Genomic DNA, 23,437 nt, shown 5'->3' with positions numbered 1-23,437 from the left:
TGGCCAAGAAAATTATCTATCTATCTATCTATCTATCTATCTATTTATATTTTTAAAAGTTTTTATTTTTCAATTAGAGTTGACACTCAGTACTATTTTATATTAGTTTCAGGTGTAAAGCACATAGTGGTTAGACATTTATATAATTTATGAAGTGATCTCTCCAATTAGTCTAGTACCCACCTGGCACTATACACGATTATTACAATGTTATCGACTGTATTCCCTGTGCTGTCCTTCACATCACCATGACTATTTTGTAACTACCAATCTGTATCTCTTAATCCCTTCACCTTTTTCACCCAGCTCCCTAACCCCGCTCCCATCTGGCAATCACCAGTTTGTTCTCTGTATCTATGAGTCTGTTTTTATTTTGATTGTTTATTTTGTTCTTTAGATTCCATATATAAGTGAAATCACATGGTATTTATTTTTCTCTGAGTTATTTTACTTAGTATAATATCTTCTAGGACCATTGCAAATGGTAAAATTTCATTTTTTTATGGCTGAGTAATATTCTCTTGTATATGTGTACCACCTCTTCTTTATCCAATCATCTATTGATGGACACTTAGGTTTCTTTTATATTTTGGCTCTTGTAAATATCACTGCATAAGGGTGCATATATCTTTTCAAATTAGTATTCTAGTTTTCTTTGGATAAATATCCAGAAGTGGAATTGCTGGGTCATAAGGTAGTTCTATTTTTGTGTGTGTGTGTGTGACATATCTTATTTTATTCAAATACCAGTTTGATCACACATGGTTCAAGAACATGCAGATAATAAACCAAAAAGAAACAGATGTTAAAGATAAACCTTCAAACATTATAGCCAATGATGCCATGCTTCCCTATGATCTTGCCAACATAGAACCACATCCACACCTCGGTGGCCACCAAACCATTCAGCAGAGCTTCCTTAACTGTGAGCTGTTTGAAGCTACCAGTTTGTGTGCTATTGACTATTTTTTTCAAGCTCTGAATAGCTGTAAGGATCTCAGCAGGAGTTGGAGGAACCAGCTCAACCTTGGCATAGTGTCAAAATGTGTCCTATAGAGTCTTCTAGTAAGTCATAGCAACGTTTATCAGCTCTCGGGGCTTCTCCTCGAGGTTACGGACAAACTGCCATAGTTCTAGGACGGAAAGTCCTTGGCCTCAGACAGCTGATTGAATGTTACCCCTAGGAAGTGGTAGTTCTATTTTTAAAGAACATTTTTTTTTTAGGAAAAATTTTGCTTAGTAGAGTAAGATTATAACCTTATTGGACACTGACTGATACACTTAATATCATTTAGAATAAAATATTTTTGAAGCATGATTTTTTAAAAAAGACAAAAATCTAGAGATGTTAGAAAGAAGATACTTGGATTCTTTACTTCAACTTTTATCCCTAAATAAAGCCCACCATTCAGGGTGGAGTAAATATCTTCAGTTCACTCTGAATTCGCTCCTTTGGTGAGAAATATATAGGACACTGGTTTGGTCTATATAGCTGTTTAATGTGCTTTCACAGTTGTCTAAATTAACCTCTGTGTTTCACCTTTCAGGGTGTCAGTTAGTGTTGAAGATACTTTTGTCTGAGGGTCATGGAACTCAAGATCAGGAAAGAATGCCAGTCATCACCTAGGCTAGTGTTTCCTAAAGTGTTTTTTATTATACCCCTTCTGCAGAATATTAATATCAGAATTTTTTAAGTTTCAAAGCCTAAAATGATATCATTAGAACTTGTCATAGCTCTGTTCTTTGACTCTGCCTTCCATTGTGTGGCTTTATTCTTGGACAAGCTCTCCTTTTAGACAGAAAGGCTGCCAGTAGCTTCTAGGGCTACATTCTTCCCAAATATGAATCCAGTGGAAAAGAATAAGCAACTTTATCCCAGAATTCTCAGCAAAAGTCCTGAGCTTCACTCTGACTTTAGGTCGTATGCTTTCTTTTCCCCCCAATCAACCACCATCATCTGGGAGGGTATCCTACTTTTGCTTCCTGTATCATGTGCCATGCTTAGTACTGGGGGCAGGGGAGGTGGGTGGGAGTCAACCCCACTGGATCTACATGGACTGAGAGAGAAGAAAGGTGAGTTCCCAAATGAATACAGAGGAAGTTGCTGGAAATAAGATGAATAGATGCTGGGTGCTCAAAAAGAAAAACTGCCCTTTCCATGTGTGCCTTGACTCTCCAAGATGGTGGGTAGAGAATGCAAGGTTTTCCAAACACAGGTACCAGTGGAACTTCCCCCACCCTACCCCCAAGAATTTTGCTAAATACAATTTGGGGAACCCTAAGTCTACAACAACTGCCTTCTTTGAAGAGATACTGCAAATGACAGAGAAACTGAGGAGAAATTAAATGACTCACCTGAGGTCTCATGGATATTTATTTTATTAGACAAAAAGCAGTCACTTTGCTTTGTGGGCTCTGATTGCCTATCCACAGAATCTTGATTTTTCTACCCAGGCATCTTTCTGCTTTTCCCCAAAGACTCCCTTGTTTTACAAAACAAAAATTCCTGTACATTCTGTACATTCACAAGTGCATAGGAATGTTTGCCCTAAATCAGGAATTTTTAAAATGACCATTGTCAGAAAATGTGTTTTCTTTGGCCCCTATTCCTCCATCTCAGCCTGTTTCTTGTTTTAATCTGTAGAGTCTGATCTGCTTATACCCTGGAGCCAAGTTTGTGTTTTATTCGTGCCACTTCGAGTTTTAACCTTTTCAGTTGAAAAACAAGAAATATAATACCAATTTCATAGAGACTCTTTAGGCTTAACTGAAATAGCATATGTAAAGCATGGCAGTGAGTTTTAAAATATTTGTTCTCCATAAGACATTGTTCAGAACATCCCAGTATTTGCTATATGTGTCATTGTATTCCTCTTTGTGCTCTCAGCTCTTAGTGCTGCCATCACATAGTAGCAACTAAAAAAAAATATTTGTTGAATTGAATGGGCTCTTGAGTTGAATGGTACAAACACTTTACAGCCAAAGTTTTTTTTTGTTTTTTTTTGTTTTTTAAGAAATTGATATTTATTTTTCATCTGTCCTATTTCTGTTTTCTATGGGAGAACAACTTAAGACCGCTCAGTGTTACTCCTACCCATTCAGTGGCCTGAGCAGTGGGAGCTGCAGACCAGGTTCCAGTGGCAGGCTGAGTGCTCCAGCTCTCAGTAAGGAACTACTCAACAAGCATTGAGGGCACCTGCACATCTTCAGGCCAGTCCGCGACCTCAGGTTGAGTAGCAGTAAACTTGGGACCTGGAGCAGTCCACTCACCCTTGATCATAGCCCTTTCATCAGTGACCAAGGATCCTTGTAGAAGCAGAGCTCAGGCATGACTTCCCATGGGTGTTCACAAGGGACGGTACCATGCATACGCAGAACTTCCCGGACCAGGATCTACCACATCAAACTCACTGAGTGAGCTCCGAGGAGAGTCTGTGTTACACAGGGTGCTGGTAGGCAGGTTAAGAGAAGACGCCTGTGTGGTCAGTACTGGGATCAGTAACCACTAGAAGATGGGGCTCCCAGAGGCTGTCTGGATCTGGTTAGTGCAGGTTCTGGGAGTGAAGTGTCCCGCAATAGGAGTGGCTCCAGTGGCAGCAGCAAACTTCAGCACAGCTCCCTGGCCAATATTACTGGAGGATATGACACTGACATCAGCCAGGTTTTCAATGGTAACAGTGGCACAAGCCACCAGGAGAAGCTTCTCCTAGGTCCCCTTCAGGTTTATGCTCTAGATGCCATCACTTTCCCTTTTGTGGAAAGGAAATGTATTGTTCCATTTGAAAGTCAAGATTGGTGTCACCTAAGTGGGTTCCTGCTGCAAGGAATTTGAGGACATCCTCCTCCTTCCTCTGTAGGACATTCAGGGCTCTGAACATCATGAAAGTTTCCCTTTAAGTTATTATGGGAACCCAGGACAGTGCCATATGGACTCCTTCCTGGATAATGCAGAGAGGTACACCCAAACATGTTTGCTAGTATGCTTACTCTTCGGTGGCTGGGAATCCTGAAAAATAAAATGTTGAGGGAGGTATTATGCTGAATAAAATGCCCAGCCTAGTGAGACCCAGGCTTAGGAACTGTAAGACCTCGGATTTCTTTCTGGCTCTCAGTATGAGAGTCATGATTGTTTCCCTTGCGTCATCCTCCGCATGTGGCTTTTCATCTACATTCTGGCTTTGCCCCAGGAGATGATACACTGCCGTATGCCAGGAACCTGGTGAAAGGTCACATCCAGAGTGACCAGGCTGAGAGGAGCTCATTTAACAGCATGGGTCCCTAACTGCATTCCTTAGTGCTCCATCTCTGTGGGGTAAAAACAAGAGTGAAACATTCCAAAGGGGCCTAAAATTGAGATTTTGGCCTGATAGTTTAACTGGAAGAATTTTTGCTCTGATTTGCTGTAACCAGGAGCGAATTTCTGTCATTTCCCCACTGAATAAAAAAAATGGAATTTATGATGAATGGTTTTTAAATTGAGTGATCTGGACTTATTCTTTACAGCCTAGTGAGACCCATCCCAACTTTTTATAGACAGTTTCTTTAAAGACAGTGTGAGAAACCTCAGTGTGCTCTGGAGGTTTTTGTAAATGGTTGTTAGCTCAGCCTTTTAAAAACTCGGTTTCTACGTCATATAATTGCCCATCTTGACATACCTCTTCCTGACGCTGCTTGAGCAAGGACAAAATTAATTGAGGGTTCTCTTCTGCTGCAAATGCTGATTTTGGTGTTGTGTTTTGTTTTTTTTTTTTTTTGGTTGTTGTTGTTTCATCTTTTTCCATGTTGTCCCTGAATTTCTTGAAGTTTCTCTCTTTCTCAGTCTGTTTTTTTTTAATCTACATAAATTATGTCTACTAAGGTTGATATTCACCTCAATCCAATTCAAAGTACTACATTTATTGAGCATCTATTTTATACAAAGCATGCTGGAACTGTTTTCTAAAACTTCAACATAGAGACTTCAGAGCTGTAGCATCCAATATCGTTGCTATTATCTGCCTGTGGCTGTTTAAATTAATTAAAATTAAATGAAATAAAGATTTCATTTCCTTAGTTGTACTAAACATATTTCAAGTGCTCCATAGCCACAAGTGCCTGGTGTCTACTGTATTAGCTCAGATATTGAATGTTTCCATCATTGTAGAAAGTCCTATTGGACAGTGTCTTCCATTTACAAGGTCGTCAAAAACTTCTATCTTTCATTGACTTTTTTTTTTTTGTAGCAAATGAAACGATATTTATTGAATTTTTTTTTTTGGTAGCAAATGAAATAACATTTATTGAATTTTACTATGGGAAACACAAGGACAACAAAACATGTTTCTTGTCCTCAAGGAACTTAATATACATTGAGGAAAACTGGCATATGACACAACTGAGATTGCAAAGCAGGATATGCGAAGTGACGTAATAGAGGCATATGCAAGGTACAGTGGACTCATTTCTACTCTGCACCAGGGCCTTTATTCAGAAGGTGGCATCTAGATAGGAAAAGACAACAGAAAGACAGAAAGTCATTTTCGGTGCCAAGGGAATGATGTGAGTAAAAACGGGGAAACTAGCTCAGTCCAAGGCAGGTAATTTAGCATAGAGATTAATAGCATAGACACGGGACAAACTACCTGGGCTTAAAAAACTGGCTTTGTTTCTTGTTAGCAAGTAAATTAATCTTTCTAAGTCTCAGTTTCTTCATCTGTAAAATGGAGCTCATCGTAGTAGCTACCTAACAGGGTATCTGTGAGGATTAAATGACGATGTATTTGGAGACTTAGCACAGTGCCTGGTTCATTTCAGGCCACTAGGGGAGGATCTGGGGGAAAGGGAAGTTGCAAATAACAGGGTCTCCAAATAGTGGCTGAAATAAGATAGAAAATAATTTCCTTTTCAGCTAAAAATCTAGAGGTAGGCAATCCAAGACTGGTATGGTGGCTCCTGTTCCACAAAGTCCTCAGAGACCCAGTTCCTTCTAGCTTTCTGCTTTGCCTTCCCTAGGGTGTGGCCCTTGTCTTATGGTTCAGGGTGGAACTTCAGTCATGACATTCATGTCCCAGTCAGGAAGATGATCCTTTGTTTCTTAAGGTTCCCAGAAGTTGCCACCTGACATTTCTACTTGCATCCTATTGAATTTAGTTACACGGTCACATCTAACTTCAGGGGAAACTGGGAAACATAATCTTCTTTCTAGGTGGACTTGTTTCTAGCTAAAATCTGTATTACTAATAGAAGAGGTGGGAAATGGATATTGGAGGAAATTAGCAGTCTCTGTTACAAAGAGAAACAAGACTGAAGCCAGGTCACAGAGGTCTTTAATGCAGTCTTGCTTGAGCTCTGTAGAACTGTTCCTCAAAGCAGCAATACTCAGATACTTTCAAGAACAGTTACTCCCAGTTAAAAAAAATTTCCCCTTAATCTTCCAACATTCCTTCCACTCTCCTTCTTCTTTAAGGAAGGAAAAAGATAACCTGAGGGGAGGAAATGTGAGAAGGCAACCCTTCCACCTGGCAGCTCTCCTGTAGCCTTCCTCCAATGTGTCATTGGCCCTCACAAAATGTGCCGAGAATGAAAATCAGTTCTTCTAATGGGGTAGGTAGTGCTGAATATAGGGAATTGGTATTTTATTATTAAGATAATGTGCTCTTTGAGCACTTTGCATTTACCCCAGACACTGCATTGTTGATGGTGTGCTCCGGTAGATTCTAAGCAGCTTGAGGACAGAGTTTAGGTCTTACTTGAATCTATATCCTCAGCAGTTAACACAGGGCTTAATGCAAGGCATACATAAAGCTACCAAATGTCTGGATGAATGCTGAGCATACAAATGCTGGCTAGGTTGCGTTAAAGCAGCTTTACTAGAGCTTAAATCCTTGTGCTGTTGATTATTGCTAAGTCTGTGGTGAAAGCATTTCAGGCGAAGGCTAAGAGGAAGACTTGTGTAGGTTGAAGACATGGTTTTGTCCACCTGGAGTACAGTTCTGTGCAAAGTACACGACAGTAAAACAATGATATCAGGTCAAATAATTTGTTTTAAATCCTGAAATCTCTCTTTTCTTTTCTTACTTCATTTTTGTTTTCTAGGCATTGGTTTACTAAGACAATAAGAAATACACTGAATTTGCCTGTTTATAAAGTATACCCCAAGGTAAGCCTCTCTGACAAGGTTTTTAAATCAACAGATATTTTACTGAGTATGTGTGAAGCATTATGGTAGGGCCTATGAATAATAAAAATAAATAAATAAAGGAACCAATCCTTGCTTTCAAGGAATTTATAATCAACGAACACTAATGTAGGTTGTAGCAATCTAAATATGTTTGATTAGACTCCTACCCACAAGGGGCTTACAATAGGAGATGAAAAATAGACATAAACAGATGATTATATGTACTGTGATCTAGTGTTTGAACTTTTTTCAGGCCCGATTTTTTTTTATTTTGATAAAAAAATTTGAAGAAATTGTACATTTGAAATTTCATAAAGTCCATAGACACATGGTAGTCAACTAGAATGTAAAATGTTTTGGGGGAGTTGGGTCTATTTCAGGAGTGGCAGTGATATGATATGCAACCAGGAGAGAGAAAGGGGAGGAAAAAAAGAGGGTGGATCATTTTAAGGGTGATATTAAATTATCTTTTGTCACAAGCTGTATCTTTTTTATAACAGAAAATGGAAACAACTCTGTCCTTGACCTTCAAAAAGAAATTGACTTACCTAGCTTAACTATTCAAACAAACAACTGTGTACTCTCTTCAATTCCTATGATGATTTTGATTTACTGTAAATGACTGAATTTAATGAACTAAATTATGCTATTTAAATGCATTTTGTGAATGGTATTGTAGTTTGTTACAAAGCATTATGTCTATGCTAAATTGTGCTGTAAATGATATGGTATGGAACATATGTGCTGTATTCATAATTTAACTGTTGCTATGGAGTGCCTTCTTGGATAGGACATACTGAAAAAGGAGCTTTTATTTACCTGGTGAAATGAAGGTGATATCTCAGCAAATCACTAGGTCTTACTGACCTTGGCAGAATTACAGTGCTAATATTTTCACATGGATGAACTGTTCTTGAACAATTTCTCTAATGTATATGGCAGAAATAGGCTTTCCATTAAAACTGGGTATATACGGTATGTCTTCTCTTTCCATTTTTTTCCCCTTCAACAAACATTTACTGCAGTCATTGCAAGGATAATTCTACCTCCATTAAGGTTCATGCTTTCTCCTGGCCTCTCAAATAGTGATAATTGAATACAAAGGTTTATCCTGCTGTTAAGCTTGTGGCCTCTGAAAGGACTGCATTAAATAATATCCTGCTTTTCCTTTTTCTGAATAATTTGAGAAATTAAAAAAAAAAAAGTAAATACTGAAGCCAAAATACCACCTTTATTACTGATATAGGCTAAGCTGTCTTAGTGTGGGAGCTAAATGGGCTTTCTAACAAATTCTGATGTTTGGTACACTTACAGACCAGCTCCTGGGCTTTCTATATGCAAGGACTGCCTAGGTAAGATTTGTAATATGGAAGAACAAAAATCCTGTGCTTTCTGTGGACAGGCTCATCTCAAGAGAGAGAAGAGTTGAGCTAATTGGAGCATTAGTTATTGGAGCATTGCCTAGTTATTCTTTACAAAATTTACCAGTTAGGTCCCAATGAGTAAGGAATAGGGAGATGCCTTAGCTCTCTTCATAGAAAGAAACATGAAGCATAAGAAATAAAAATCATTGCCCAATAACATGTGGAAATTTTAAACAAAGGAATCAGTTCAAACATTTATTGCTAGAGAGAGATCCACAGAATTTGTTACACATTTATGATGCTTTTTATTTCTCCCTTCTGAGAGGTATCTTTATGATAACAATACTTTTGTTACTAGGTGGAAAATGAAGAGACAGCAGCTTTTGAGGCAGCTACAATTATAAGTTCAGAAAAAATTGCTTGAAATTTGAAATTTAAGCGATTATACTCAGTACTTCAATGCTGACCACTATACTATGCTGGTATAGCATAAAACTAAGAATCAAGAGACTGGTTCTAGGAGAAGTTTCATGATTATTAGCTCTGTCTTAATCAGCTTGGCTGCCATAAGAAAATACCGTTGACTGAGTGGCTTAAAAACAACAAACATTTATTTTCTCACAGTTCTGAAGGCTAGAAGTCCAAGATTAGAGTGCCAGCATGGTTGGGTTCTGCTGAGGACTTTCTTCCTGGATGTGGGCAGCTGCCATCTTGCTGTGTGCTCACATGACCTCTTCTTTGTGTGCACTCAGAGAGAGTGCATTTTCTCTTATAAGGACACTAATCCTATTATATCTGGGCCCCACCCTTGTGACTTCACTTAACTTTAATTATCTCCTTATAAACCCTTTCTCTAAGCACTCACATTTGGGGTCAGGGCTTCAACATAGGAATTGAGGAGGGGGAGGGAGAGACAATTCAGTCCAAACAAGCTCATTGTTTGACCAGGCAAATGACTGCTATCTCATTTTTCCTAGCTATGAATGGGAGTTCATGCCTTATGTCACCTCATAAGGTACCAGTACATCAAATGAAATCATGGACGTTTATATATTGAATGTTTAAAGTACCATGCATATGCCATTATTATTTTTATTCATTTCTATATCTAATCATTATTGAGGGTAGGCTTTTCTTGTCATCTAGCCATCCTTAGATCGTTTTTCTTACCTGACTATTTTTGAATGGCAGATAGGAAAGTTGAGTAATGTCTGATCGTAGTCTCATCCCCTTAAGAAAACAGCTTTTGGAAGTAAAAATAGCATGAAGTGGGCATTGCACAACAAGAAATGTTGAAGTTTCCATAATGATTTCAAACATTCAGCAACTAGATTTCACAATCAGCCAATCTTCTGGCAAGAAATAAGATTTCAGTTTTATTTTGATTCTGTTTTTGAAGTAGAGTTCTTGGACTAAATGCATGAAAAGTTAAGGGAAGAAATCTATAAAAGCCCATCTCTAATTGCAGTACAAAAGAATATTATAATGTAGACACTAGACAGAGAACATTAAGCAGTGTTCTTATTTTAAAGAGATTGCTTCTGAATTTAGCAACTTAGAGTTAGGTGTATGAAAACAAGTAGATAGTCAATTTTGATGTATTGCCGTAAGAATTAGTTTTAGTTATTTTTCTGTGCTGTTCTGAGAGTGAGTGATTCATTTAACATGTCTCTTGGTAATATTGTCTCAATATTTATTTAAGAAGCAGCAGTAAATGATACAATTAATATTTTAAAATAGTGTAATGGCAATTTTTAAAAATTGAACATGGAGCTCATCTATTTTCTCTTTCAGGCAGGGCAAATATGACTCTTATCAGAAATGTAAAACTGTTTGGTAACACGATCTGCAAGTTGATTGTTTGAGCTGGTGTGTGAAGGTCACTGATAACTAGAGGGAGGAGTCCAGGACCTTTTTTTGTGATTGGCCACTATGAATGGGTATTAGTGGGGCAAACAGGTACAAGTCAGTTATGACTGTAGGATTTCCCACATCAATAACATTTCTGTTGTGATGTCAGGGATCTTACATTTTTCTGAATACATTTTTCTAGCAAGGTGATGAACTGACATTCTTGGAGAATCAAAGCCTGTAAAGTGAAATGGACTCTTGAGCCATGTCTTTGTGGAGTGAACTTTTGAGACAAGGCCACACTTTTAGATGAAAAACCAAAACCAAGAAATATTAAATGATTTGTTCAAAGTCATCCAACAAATTAGTGATAGAACCAGAACTACTCTTGGTCTTCTTCCAGCCCAATATTTCCTAAATACAATAAAAGTACAAGTATTATAGTCATTCTATGGAGAAATTTAGCAAAGGAGTTCCTTGGATTGCCACCAAAGCATTTAGAATCATAGAATCTCATCTCCTGAATGTTAAGACCTAAAGATTAGATCTTTAAATGCCGTCTAATCTAATCTCCTATAAAACACTGGAATCCAAATCTACAAAATCCATGCCAAATTGTCAGTCGATATTTACACACTTGGAGTGACAGGACACTAGATCTTTGATCTTTGTTTAGCTCAGATTGTTAGAACACTTAGTCTTATATTGGGCCTAATTTGTCCTTCTGCAGCTTCAACCGATAGGTTTTAGTTCTGCTTTTTGGCGATTCAACACTCATGCAGTTAGCCATGGGAGTTTTATCTTTTACCCTCTTTCATGTGTATTGCCCTTGTCTTAGTGTCAACACTGTGTTTTAGTAGGACATACTTAAATCCATAGTAGGACCAATCAAATCCATAAATAAGCTTACTACCAAAGTATTTCAAATTCATTGTGTAAAATAGGCCTGAAAAATTTCAAAAAGGGGTAAGGAAAGGGAAACTAGAGTCCATTATAAATTATTTAGGCCAATTTGATTTCCTCTAGGTCTTTGTGAATGCTAGTTTTCATGTGAGTCTCAGTATGACCAATATAATCTATTTGGCCAGGTCAATTTAACTCATTTTCTAAACTCTGACTTGTTATCTCTATGTATCTTTGTGATACTAACATTTTCCAGTAGCCACAAATAGTATTCAGTAAATAATGCAAGGTATTCCCTTCCACTGAGGTCTGCAAATATATTTTATTAACAATTTAGTTTTGTGTACTTTATTTTAAGCAAATTTGATATATAAAAATCAGATTTAGACCAAAAATTTCATAAAATTATTCATTCAAAGAATTATTATTATTATTATTATTTATTTATTTACAAATTTTTTAGGCAAGGCACCCCTTGGTTGACCTTACAGATTGCAAGGACCTTGTCAGTTTACAATCCCTTATTTCTAAATTTTTTTTTATGCTTACAGCACCTGGTCTTCCTAGGTGGTCTCCCATCCAAGTACTAAACAGGCCCGACCCTGGTTAGCTTCCGAAATCATATGGGATCAGGCTTGTTCAGGGTAGCATGGCCATAGACTCAAAGAATTATTTTTAATAACTAGTTCCCCAAATGCCCTTAAAAAGTAATTAGATTAAAAAGTTCTTTCAACCCAAGATCTCTGCAATAAATTAAAGTACATAAATTGAGGTTCGGACATTCGAAAATTCCATGCGAGATAGTAGAATCACAGGACTAAACTAGTAGGCGAACAAATAAAAGTAGGAAGGAGAAATTCAACACAAAAAGGTTATCTGAATATCACCTTTGAGGGGCTATAGACATGCTCTAAGCTTCGCTGTTTTGAGAGGTGGTGGAACTTCTGGCTCAGACTAAAAAGTTTAAGTATTATTTCAACCAATCAAATGTTCACAGACTTATAGAAAAGACAGGTCAAGTGTATGGCAGATCTTACTAGGATTATATCTATATCATCTAGTCAGAATAGAACCTGAATTTAAAACTTTAAGAAAATACTACTGTTTTTGTTTTTTAATCCATTCCAACATCAGGAAGTTTTCCTTACGATCTAACCCTAAACCTTTAGCTTGTTTCTCATGGAAGAAAAAGTTACAGCTGGTCAGCATCTCTTCGTAAGGACCCACCATGCACACAGGGTTCACGTCTTTGGACTGTGAAGAGTTGACTTGCCACTAAGTTCATGATGATTTTGTGAGGACCTGTAAGTGGGAGGATTCTCTTACTGATCTTATACCCTATTTTATCAAAGTGAATAAAAGCCAATTAAGGGATAGAGGTAGTGCTTGTTAGCACTTTATTCATCTGGTTCAGGCCCCTGCCTCTGTACTTGCTGGGACCTGATTTGATATTTTATAATAATGTTTTGGAGTATAAGGCTACATAACCTTAAAATGATAATAAGAATAGGAAACATCTCTTTATAAAATCCATAAATAAAGCATAGGATTTATTATAAAACTTCTGAAATGTCTCTCATACTTAAAGGCAAAATCGACTATGCATAAGGTTGCAAATTATTCTTAGAAATGTTATGGGCTAATATCATAGGAATCAGGTACAAGACTGACTTTGAATCAGGTCTGTATCAAATATATTTTGTTTTTTGCTGGAGACATTCAAAATGTATCTAAAATTCATTTAAAAGTTAGCATATTTTAGGCTATTTGATTTATGATGTGCCTTGCTGCAGCTTCATGTTTCTTGGGTATATCATTTTCATCAAAATTGGAAAAGTTTTGGCCATTATTTCTTCAAAAAATCTTTTCCTTCTTCTCTGTTCCTTTTAAGACTCCAATTATTCATATATTAGGTTACTTGAAGTTGTCCCACAGCTCGCTGATGCTCTATTTTTTTTTTTTTCAGTCTGTAGAGTCAAACTACTGTTAATTCTACCCAGTGTATTTTTCATCGTAGTGTCTTTTTCATCATCCAAGTCTGATTTAGGTCATTTTTATATCTTCCATGTCTCTTCTTACCATGTTCATGCTTTCCTCTGTCTTCTGGAACTTGTGCAGTAAATTTATAATAGCTGTTTTAATGTTCTTTTCTCTTAATTTCTGATGTTTAATTTTTGAGTCTGTTTCTGTTCATTGATATTTTCCACCTCATCATGGGTCATATTTTCCCACTTCTTTCATGACTTAGTGTATTTGGGTGCTAGAAATTGTGAATTTTATGTTGCCCAGTGTTGGATTCTTTTTAATTCCTATCAATATTTTTGAGCTGTGTTCTGGGACATTCAAGTAACTTGGAAATAGGTTGATTTTTTTTTGAGATTCGCTTTTAAGTCTTGTTAGGTAGGACCAGAGCAACTTTTAGTCTAGGGCTAATTTACCCCTATTACTGACACAATATCTCCTGAGTTCTCTACTTGTTGCCTTATTTATTATTAGCTTTTTCATTTTATTTATTTATTTGTTTGTTTGTTTGTTTGTTTATTTATTTTTAACTCTGGCTGTTGGGAATATGAACTATTCCCAGCACTGTGTGAGCTCTGAAAATTGTTCCACTTGCTCCTTTCCAGTGGTTCTTTTTCTACCCTTTGGTAGTTTCCTTACATGCATATGCTGATCAACACTCAGCATGACCTCTAAAGATCTTCAGAGCTCTTTTCTTTGGTACTCTGGTGCTCTTTCCTCCCTGGTACTCTGGTACTCTTTCCTCCTTGGTACTCCGGTACCCTTTCCTCCCTGGTACTCTGTCCGGTGAATTCTAGCCACTTCGGCTTCCCCATATTCTCAACTTCGTACTCTCAAATCAGGGAGACCACCTCAATTATTTAATTTCTCTCAGGGATCATTGTCCTGCACTGCCTATTATCCAGTGTCTGAAAACTATTATTTCTTATATTTGCCTGTGTTTTTAGTTACTCCATTACAGCCAGAAATGGCACCCTAAAAGTCAGTATATTTTAGGACTCTTAAGTGAGAATGGTTTCCAACTTTCTATTAGTACACCCTAAAAATGTTTAATAGACAGTATTTAAAGGCATTTATATAAACAATTGAAATCTTTCTTTGGGGAAATTAAAACAACAAAACTTGATTGCATATCATGATTTCATATTTCGCAGATGTTAATATTTAATCATATGCAGAGCCATTTAGCTTAAGTGCATTAATGTAACTCATTTAAAAGAGGCCAGTAATTGTCCTATTAACTCCCAGTCTGGATGTTATCTGCTCTGTTCTGCTGGTAAGGCCAGAGGGAGACTCTTCTATTGGCACCCACAGAGATTGCTCTGATCTGTTGAAAATCCTGTTAAAATCTAATTACTTAGGAGAATCAGCCAGGGAATATCTAATGAGCTCTAGGAAACTCACTAGAAGAAATTCTGTGTTACTAATGAATGAAATGTCTTCTGTCTTTCAATTATACTGGTGCCACATGAACATAATTGCTGCCTTATAAAATGTGACTCTTGTTTGTTGTTTTTTAATTGTGTCATGAATTTTTTGATCATTTGAAAATAATTTTACATGGAGGGGAAATGACAGTGTAAAGCTCAAATACATATAATTCATTTCCACATGAATGTTTAATAACTTGTTATCAAATACTTAAAAAAGTATGTACATTATTTAGTGAAACCACTATACAAGTGTGAAAAACTTGATTATTAAAAGACCTTGAATTTTTAGTCTAGAATAAAAAACATGTTCATCAAAGAACTCTGAAAAGAATTATTCTCTTTAATCATATTTAAAATATTGCCAAGAAAAATCAATTTCTTAAAATGAAAATTTATTTATCTCATTTATTTTGTAAATATATCTTTGAGACTCACTATAGTTTATAGTTCTTTCTCTCTTTAAAAATTAGCAATATTTATTTTTTCATATCTAAACTTTCTTTGTATTTCAACTTTGTCGACTCTCCACTTCTCTGTGTTTAGGATTGTGTTTTCTTAAAATTGGATGGTCGTTAATGACTATAGGCTTTGAACTCAGATAACCTGAGGCATTCAAATTTTGGTTCTTCTATTTACAACAAGTTTCTTAATCTTCTGAGTCTGTTTCCATTTCTATGTAATGGGAATACTATTTAATATGTATAGTACTGCGTAACTTTGTTGTGAGGATTTTGTGAAATAAAGCATGTAAAGCACATAGTACAGTTTTGTGCATGTTGTAACTGCTAAAGAGAGAGTAGTTATTATTTTTGAAGACTAATTAAAATTTGGAATATGAAAAAATTGTAATTTCTAAGATTCATTAAAAACTAATGTAGGGTGAATTTCTATTATCCTAATGTATTTCTATCACCATGTTCTTATTAAGTTTGTTGAAAAAATTAAAAAGGGTCTATTTTTAGTAGCACGTCAGTGAACTTCATTCCAAAGTTTATCAAGTTTTTAGCCAATGTGTCATTTTATAACATGGATCGATTTTAGCAGATGACACCAGAAACAAAATGTGGTTTGGTGATACATTACTTAGAAAAATACCTGTCTTAGTGATAAATTATTATTGGAATATTATATAAGATTTTAATGAATGAGGAGAAAAAAAGACTATTACATATTATTTCAACAATTAACAATGTAACTATTATTTAAAATTATTATCCAGTCTATAGAACTGTGGAAGTTGAAATGCTTAAATTGACAGTGCTTTTATTTTCAATCATTTAATAATATGTTAAAATTAGATTTTCTCTTTTGCCTAAAATATAGGGTAAAACATTTTTTTAATTAGACTATTTGGAAGTTGATATAAGTAAAATGATCCTTGTGTATTATAACTGGATAAGGATGTAAAATTATTATAATCATATGTTCACTTATAATAGGCTTTTTTTATAATTAAAATTTCCTTCTTGTATAATTCATTAATTCTTACAGCAGTTTTATGAAGTAGCCATATAATACTGCGTTGTAGGCAATAAAAGGAAACAGAATTTTTGTATGCATGTAGCTCTGATTACATTTCTAGTATATATCATATAAAAGATATATATGCCAAGTTTAACACACAAATTAGGAGGTTTCAATAATTTGCTAATATTTTGTTAACATAGATTGAAATTTTTTTGAAAAACTCAGAGATAATGGTGTTATCTGATAGGGAAGATGTTAGAAATGATGATTTTATGGTGACTTGCATTATTTGTTTAAAAGTTTATATATAATAAATAAGCTTGGTGAACTTATTTTATTGGCAGGAATTATGCTTTAATCGAGGAGCAAACACAAGCTAATTTATTTATTCAACAACTATTTATTGAGGGCTTATTATTTGCCTGAATAGGAATGTAACGTTGAAGAAGACAGGCAGTGAAGAAGAATTAGCAGATTCATTATTAAAGCTAATATTTTGCCAGAATGTTAGTTCATGAGGCATTTCACTCAGCTGAAGTCTCTGACAAAAGTGCATTGGTTGTTGATATTAGCATATGAAACTACTGCCTAAGCCTGGCTTTGCTGGGCAGATAACAGAAGCAAATACTTTAATAATAGAAGTAAAAACGAAAAAGAGGCAGTCTTACATCTTTCTCTGTGTCTTTGCAAGGTTAAATTCTGCTTGGCAAGCTTCAAATGTCTAAATCTCTGTACAGTGTGTAACGTTGCACCCCCCAAAACCCCCATCCTGCCCCGCATACACACACTTCCATAATTTTGCTTGGTACATGGTAGGTGCTCAATTGGTTGCTACTGAATTAGTATAATTAATATTTGTTATTTTATTAAGTCATACTCCTAGTTCTATTGTTGATTCCTCTCTATAATCTGGCATAAAACCAAGTCACAGGACCCCTTAATTTTCCTATATAAAAATGAACACTATGCTTTCCAAAACCTGATTAAAATATACTGAGGATTATGAGATGTTATTGAATTATATGGAATTGTGATATATGATCATTTTTGACCTACAAAAATTAAAATTTCATCTGATTCAACTTAATATTTTTTCTTAACTTGAACAAAAATATAATTATCAAAATAATTACAAGTTTAAATATGTTAATTATATCACTGCTTATAGTTTTCTTTCTATCTTTCTATATAGTTCACCTTGATTGCTGATTTTGGCCTTGCTTTCTTCACTGAATGATATTTTATTACAAAAATTAATTACATAATATACCTGTCACTCCAAATATTAAATTATATATTTTTTAATGTTAATGAGCCTAGAGTCCAATAGACTAGGTCTAGCAAACAGTATTATTTGACTTCTTTAAGGACTTTTAGGTATCAGGGGATAGTGGGTATATTTAATTTGCAAATTTAGTTATAATTTTTAAAATACCAGTTTCTTTCAATGTTAGAAAATACATATAAAACTAATTTTTACTGTTTCTGACAAATTGGAAAGTTTCATTAGTCTATAATTTGAAAACTATTACTGTGTTTACTCTGAAAACTAAAATTTTAAGCCCTGGTCCAGTAATTTCTGACTTATTCAGATAATACTGTGAATAAACTTATAATCTTCACAAAATATAGTCATGACAAAATAAAGTTTTCTCCAGAAATTATATTTTATCTCTGAAGAAACTGTTATATTCTAAAAGTTATCTTTTTCTGAAAAGGCCACAGATGATCATTTTTTTTCTTTTTTAAATATAAAGCAACCCCACTGAATGAGCTAAAGCTCCCCTAAGGTAAATCCCAAGCTGCTCTGTAGTTCACATCTTTTAAGGAAAGGAACATAATTTAATTTGCCTAACATAGGGCATCTGGAAAAGAGAGATATAACCTGGCTTTTTATGCAAATACCATGAAGCCCTTGTAGCTACTTAGTTAATATAGGAGCCCTGAGCAGGTAACTCAAATGAGTGGTCCCCAAATCCGAGGCCTGTGAAAAAGCTTTCATTGGCAGCAAAATGAGAAAAATAAGGACAGTATAAATTTTCCAGAAAGCTATATTTATTACATTGAAAGAACTGCTTATGTTCATATATGTACGTGTATACATATACACGTACATATATGAACATGTATACATATACACGTACATATATATTTAAATATAGCTTATCTTTTCTTTTTAAAGAAAACTTATTTAGAGCAGCTTTCGGTTCACAGCAAAATTAAGAAGGTACAACAGATTTCCCATATGTTCTCTGCCCCCAGCACGCATAGCTTCCCTCATTATTAACATCGCCACCAGAGTGATATATTTGTTATAATTGATAAACTTACGTTGACATGTCATTATCATCCAAAGTTTATAGTTTACATTAGGGTTCACTCTTGGTCTTGTATATTCTACTATATAGTATATACTATAAGGGTGACATATATCCACCCTGATAGTATCATATATAGTAGTTTCACTGCCCTAAAAATCCTCTTATTCATCCGCCTATTCATCCTTCCTTCTCACCCTTCCCCGGCAACCACTAATCTTTTTACTGTCTCCATAGTTTTGCTGTTTCCAGAATGTGCATATAGGGTATTTAGCTTTTTCAGACTGGCTCCTTTCACTTAGTAATATAAGTTTCCTCCATGTAATACAGCCTATTTTTTCTGAAATTACCATTGATTTTTCTAATGTTCCTATTTGTCGAAATAAATAGTAATCCTATGTGACTCCCTCAAATATTTTTGAAATGTCTTTGAAGTCTAAAAATCTTGGAAGCATCTATTTTTATATACCTGTTTTCTCACCTGTTAAATGGAGATAATGATTCTTATTTCATTGGATTAGTGTGAAGATTAAATGAAATACATTGGTGGAAATGCTTGGGATAGTACCTGATACTATGGATGCTTCCAACCTTAGTTCAATCTGAAACTCTGGTGTAGGCCCCAGGTTTTATCCAGTTTTTCTTTAAGGAGAGTGAAAATAATAAGTTAAGATTGAGACATTACTTGGCACATAGTACATGCTAAATAAATATTTTCGAGTCTATGGGGCACAAAAGTAGAATAGTATTGTAGGTAGGTGGGTATGAGAGTCAGGAGTTCTAAAATGAGATCTAGACAGGAAATTATTACCGCACAGATGTGACTGAAGGCAGGGAAATATGAGGACAAGAGGACTTGGGGTGCACTGTAATGATTTTAAAGCCATGTTGCCACCCCAACATATATGCAAAGGAAGCACAAAGGTCAGGACATCTTACTCTGTCCTCATAGCACCGTTCCTCTTAAGTTTGGAGGCTTTCTATTCTAGATGTAAGTGTGACAATCTTTGGACGCTTCTTGTTAAATCTTTAATTCCAGAGCTTTAACCTCTTTCCCTGTGAGGCCTCAGCCTCTCTGGGTGCTGTTGGCATTAAAGATAATCCTTTACGGTGGAAAAATTATGTCAGAACTAAGAGATTATTTAGGAGCTCTTGAATCAAATTGGGTTATTCCCTGACAATAAATATACTTTTCTCCAAAGATGGTGTACCCTATTAGAGAAGCGTGCTTTCTTTGACAGAGCGCGCAGCTTGAGAAGGGATGCATGTGGAGAAGTAAAGAAGAAAGGAGGCCATAGCCTAGCCATCCAGAACTAATGAAGCCAACCTGGTAATCAATGGAATGACAGATATTGCAGCCACATCACTCTCACACCCAACAGAGATGTATGGTTTTCTTGCTCTTTTGTAAAAAGGCAGCCAGAAAGACCTGGTCCTTGTTACCAGTGGCTTGGCTGTTGGTAGGACTTGTCTCTGTTTATAGTACCTTCCCCATTTCATCTGTAAATGTGTGTCTTAAACATTTACTCCACAAACCCTATATTCATGTGCTGGGTCAGTCTGTCCACTTGAATAGTTCCAAAGTTTTCTTGGCTTAGTTTTAATTTCTGGACTTTCTATTATTGGGACTGGGCTTCAGCTAAGCTGTAAAGTTAGCAGAGTTAATTGTCCACAACTCTGGAACTCTTTCTGTGTGCCCTAATTCTTTGATTCCCTGATACTCTCTCCCTTTTAAGAGACGATATACCATATTTATACATTCCCTGTCATAATGGAGATCAGGGAGATAGTATGATAAATCAATAAACTATAATATTTATGATGAATGCAACTTCCTTACACCTCTAAAAACTAATATGTATTCACATCCACTCTTCTAGTGTAAATGTAAGGGGTATCCATCCTTAAATCTAAAGCTGATTCCTCTATTTGTGATCTAGATCTCATTAATTCCTCCTACCACACGTTCCTTGCTTTAACAGTGATGTCCTCTCTCTCCTGAACTTTCATTCTTTTCTGTTCCTAAAATATCTGAGTTCTAACTTTGGTTTTGCCACCCGCTTACTGTGTGAACTTGGGCAAATACTTTCACTTCTCTGGGCCGTAAAAAGATTTGGACTAGATGATATCTCAACTCCTTTTTGTCTCTTACTTTTTGATCTGAAGGTATAAATTCATGAGGCTGGGGCTTCTCTATGTATTCTCACATATTGATCTACCTGTCTTAGTGATAAATTATTATAGGAATATTATATATTAATGATGGAGGTGAAAAAGACTTACATATTATTTCAACAATTAACAATGTGTTATTTAAAATTATTTGAGTTGGATTAAAAATTTTTCTGGCCTATAGAATTTAAGAAATACTCACATTGATAGTGCCTCTCAGGTGCTCAGTACTTTAATATTGTTCTAGTTCTTCTTAGAAAACAAAATGATTTTGTAACAGTTTACACTATGGTATTATTGATTTTTTAAGAAACTTTTTTACATATTTCCTCTTGTGTTAGAACTCTTCTCATTACAAGAAATTGAAACCCAGTTCAAATTAACGTAAGCAAAAGGAATTCCTAGGGGAGTTGCTAGCTTCAAGCCTAGATGGCTCTATGGACTCAAAAGTGGTCATTAGGACTCTGCATTTCCCTATTTATTGGGGTAGGCTAAATGCTGTTATAAATAATCCCAAATCTCAGTAGCTCGGCACAATAGAAGTTTATTTCTGTACACATTATAGTTTAATGCGAATGTTCAGTAGGTGGCCTTTCATGTGATACAAGGCTTCAAACCCGTTTCACTTCTGGCTTTCTATTTCTAGGGCTTCAGAGTCCTCTGCCAGACTCTCTCCATCTAGCCAACAGATAGAAATGGGAGCAGGGGAGAACCTGGAGGATCACTGCCACTGGTCAGAGTTCAGTCATTTAGCTACAATTTTCTGCAAGGAAGACAGAAATATAATCTCACTGTGTGACCAGAGGGAAGAACAGGTTTTTGTAAGCGCATGGCAGTCTCTATTGCACTTTCTTTCTATTTGTTGGTTCTTTCATCTCTCCATGTGGGAGCAAAAATGGCTGCAGGCTAAAATTTTCCTTTTTTTTTTTTTAAAAGCTACAGCGAAAGACCCCATCCATGAGCCAACTGAAGGTAGTGAAATGGATCAGACTAGTTAGCCAGGCCTGAGTCATTTGCCCCTCCAGTATCATTTCTACCCAAACTACACGAGTGAGATGCACCAGTTAAAAAGTGTTCTGTAACCAAAAATTATAGGATGAAGGGTTGCTGCATAGGCAAAACCAAGAAATGTATACTAGCTCCCTCTTAGGAATAATGCTTATTTTAATTTTGTTTAATTTTTTTTTTGTGCTCATGTTTTTATAACGTGTAAAATGCCTCTTTTTCTTTCTTCTTCCTGCTCATTTCCTCTCTTGTCATTTATACTGATATGTGAATTTATTGATCTTACCAAACAAATGAGTACAGATGGGGACAATATATTTGAGTAGATGTGTGCCACTGCTATTATAAAAAATGTTCCCAGAGGTGCTGTTGCCAAGACAAGTCTATTTAGAATATTGTCTATGTAAAGAGAAGAGGGCAATGCTTATCCCATAGGAATTAATCCCACAGGAATTTTAGGCCCCTGATTGGGGAAAATGCTTTGGGCTGAGCTGCTACTCTGAAGACTTCAAATCAGACCACACAGGTGACTCTGTGTAGATGAAAGGGCAATGATTAGGTTTCAGCTGCTCTGAAAGGGCAATGATTAGCGCATCAGCTGCTCTGCTTGGACACCATTGCTTGTATGGAGGAAGTTGACTTGAGGAGGCTTATTGGACCTAAGAGCAGGGTTTTGGGTTCTTAATACCCAAACGGAGATAAGAGATTTGGCTAAGATGCCTACTTGAGGTAAGAAAGCTGGATCTGATGATCCTGGACGGAGCCTAGAACTTAAAAGTTCTTATAGTCACAGGCTGGAAAAACTCTCTCTCTGGCCCAGATATGTGGTAAAGAAGCTTGCCATCTGTCCGTGAAATTAAAATCCCAAGCTTGTGCTATGTGTATGTGTAAGTGTGATGCTCAGATTTATTCTACTTGTGTAATGTAGGAGTCATAATCCAAGAAATTGTCCAGGACCATGGATACCACTGGGAGAAACATATTTGCAGAAATGAGCTTGAAAATACTGTGTATCTTCCATACTTTCACAACCCAGGGCATCTATGACTGCTATAGAATGAATAAATTTTGAAAATGGAATAGAACAAAATTACAAACCACATAAAGATAAAACCTCCGTGAGGGAAAACCAGCAGGTACAATCAACAGAATTATCACCCTAAGAACCAGAAATAGTGAAATAATTTGAAAGAGGTTGTCAAGTTTGCTGTGAACCTAAAAGTGCTCTAAAAAATAGTATATTAAAAAAAGTATTCTATAAAAGAATATTATAGAATTTATAGAAATAAAAAGCTGCATGAATGGTGTGGTAGCCATTACCATATTCACCAACATTGTTTTCTGGGCATATGGAAAGCTGTACTTCTCAGCCCCCTTGCAATTGGGCAGCACCATGTAACTAGTTCTGGCCAATCAGTTCTGAGGGGAAGCCACTTTTAGGTTCAAAGTATTTAACTGAAGATATAAGAAATGCCAGTTCTTGTTTTCCGTTTGTTGACCAAGGAAGCCACTTATTTGAGGTAGTGAAGTTTCGTCACGTAAGGAGATACATTATACCTACCTTGTGTTCTCTTTCCATATTCTCGTTTCCTGATTACCTTGCTGCTTGGGATGGCCATGAGACTTGTTTTGAACAATGAGACGTAAGGGAATGCCTGATGTAGAGCTTCTGGGAAAGTTTTTCTTCTGAGGTAAAATAAAAGAGCTTGATGAGGAGAAATCCTTTTATTCCCTTTTTTCCTA

At 35.9% G+C, this 23,437-nt stretch overlaps 1 protein-coding gene and 1 pseudogene across 1 annotated transcript; both read right to left on the bottom strand.

Annotated features, from left to right (window-relative positions):
• Positions 1 to 786: 786 nt before the first annotated feature.
• LOC120618791 (ATP synthase subunit g, mitochondrial-like) lies at positions 787 to 3,280 on the bottom strand. The gene is given in 2 exon segments (XM_039882877.1): positions 787 to 1,133; positions 3,271 to 3,280. Coding segments are annotated over 2 exon segments (324 nt in total). The 3' UTR covers positions 787 to 819.
• Positions 3,281 to 11,819: 8,539 nt separating this feature from the next.
• On the bottom strand, positions 11,820 to 11,938 carry LOC120623047 (uncharacterized; annotated as a pseudogene).
• Between the last annotated feature and the right edge of the window lie 11,499 nt (positions 11,939 to 23,437).

The sequence above is a fragment of the Pteropus medius genome, unplaced genomic scaffold (assembly GCF_902729225.1).
Source record: "Pteropus medius unplaced genomic scaffold, Ma_sr-lr_union100, whole genome shotgun sequence".
NCBI classification, from domain to species: Eukaryota; Metazoa; Chordata; class Mammalia; order Chiroptera; family Pteropodidae; genus Pteropus; species Pteropus medius.
The sequence above is the reverse complement of the archived record's forward strand: the minus strand, read 5'-3'. Positions and strand labels throughout refer to the sequence as shown.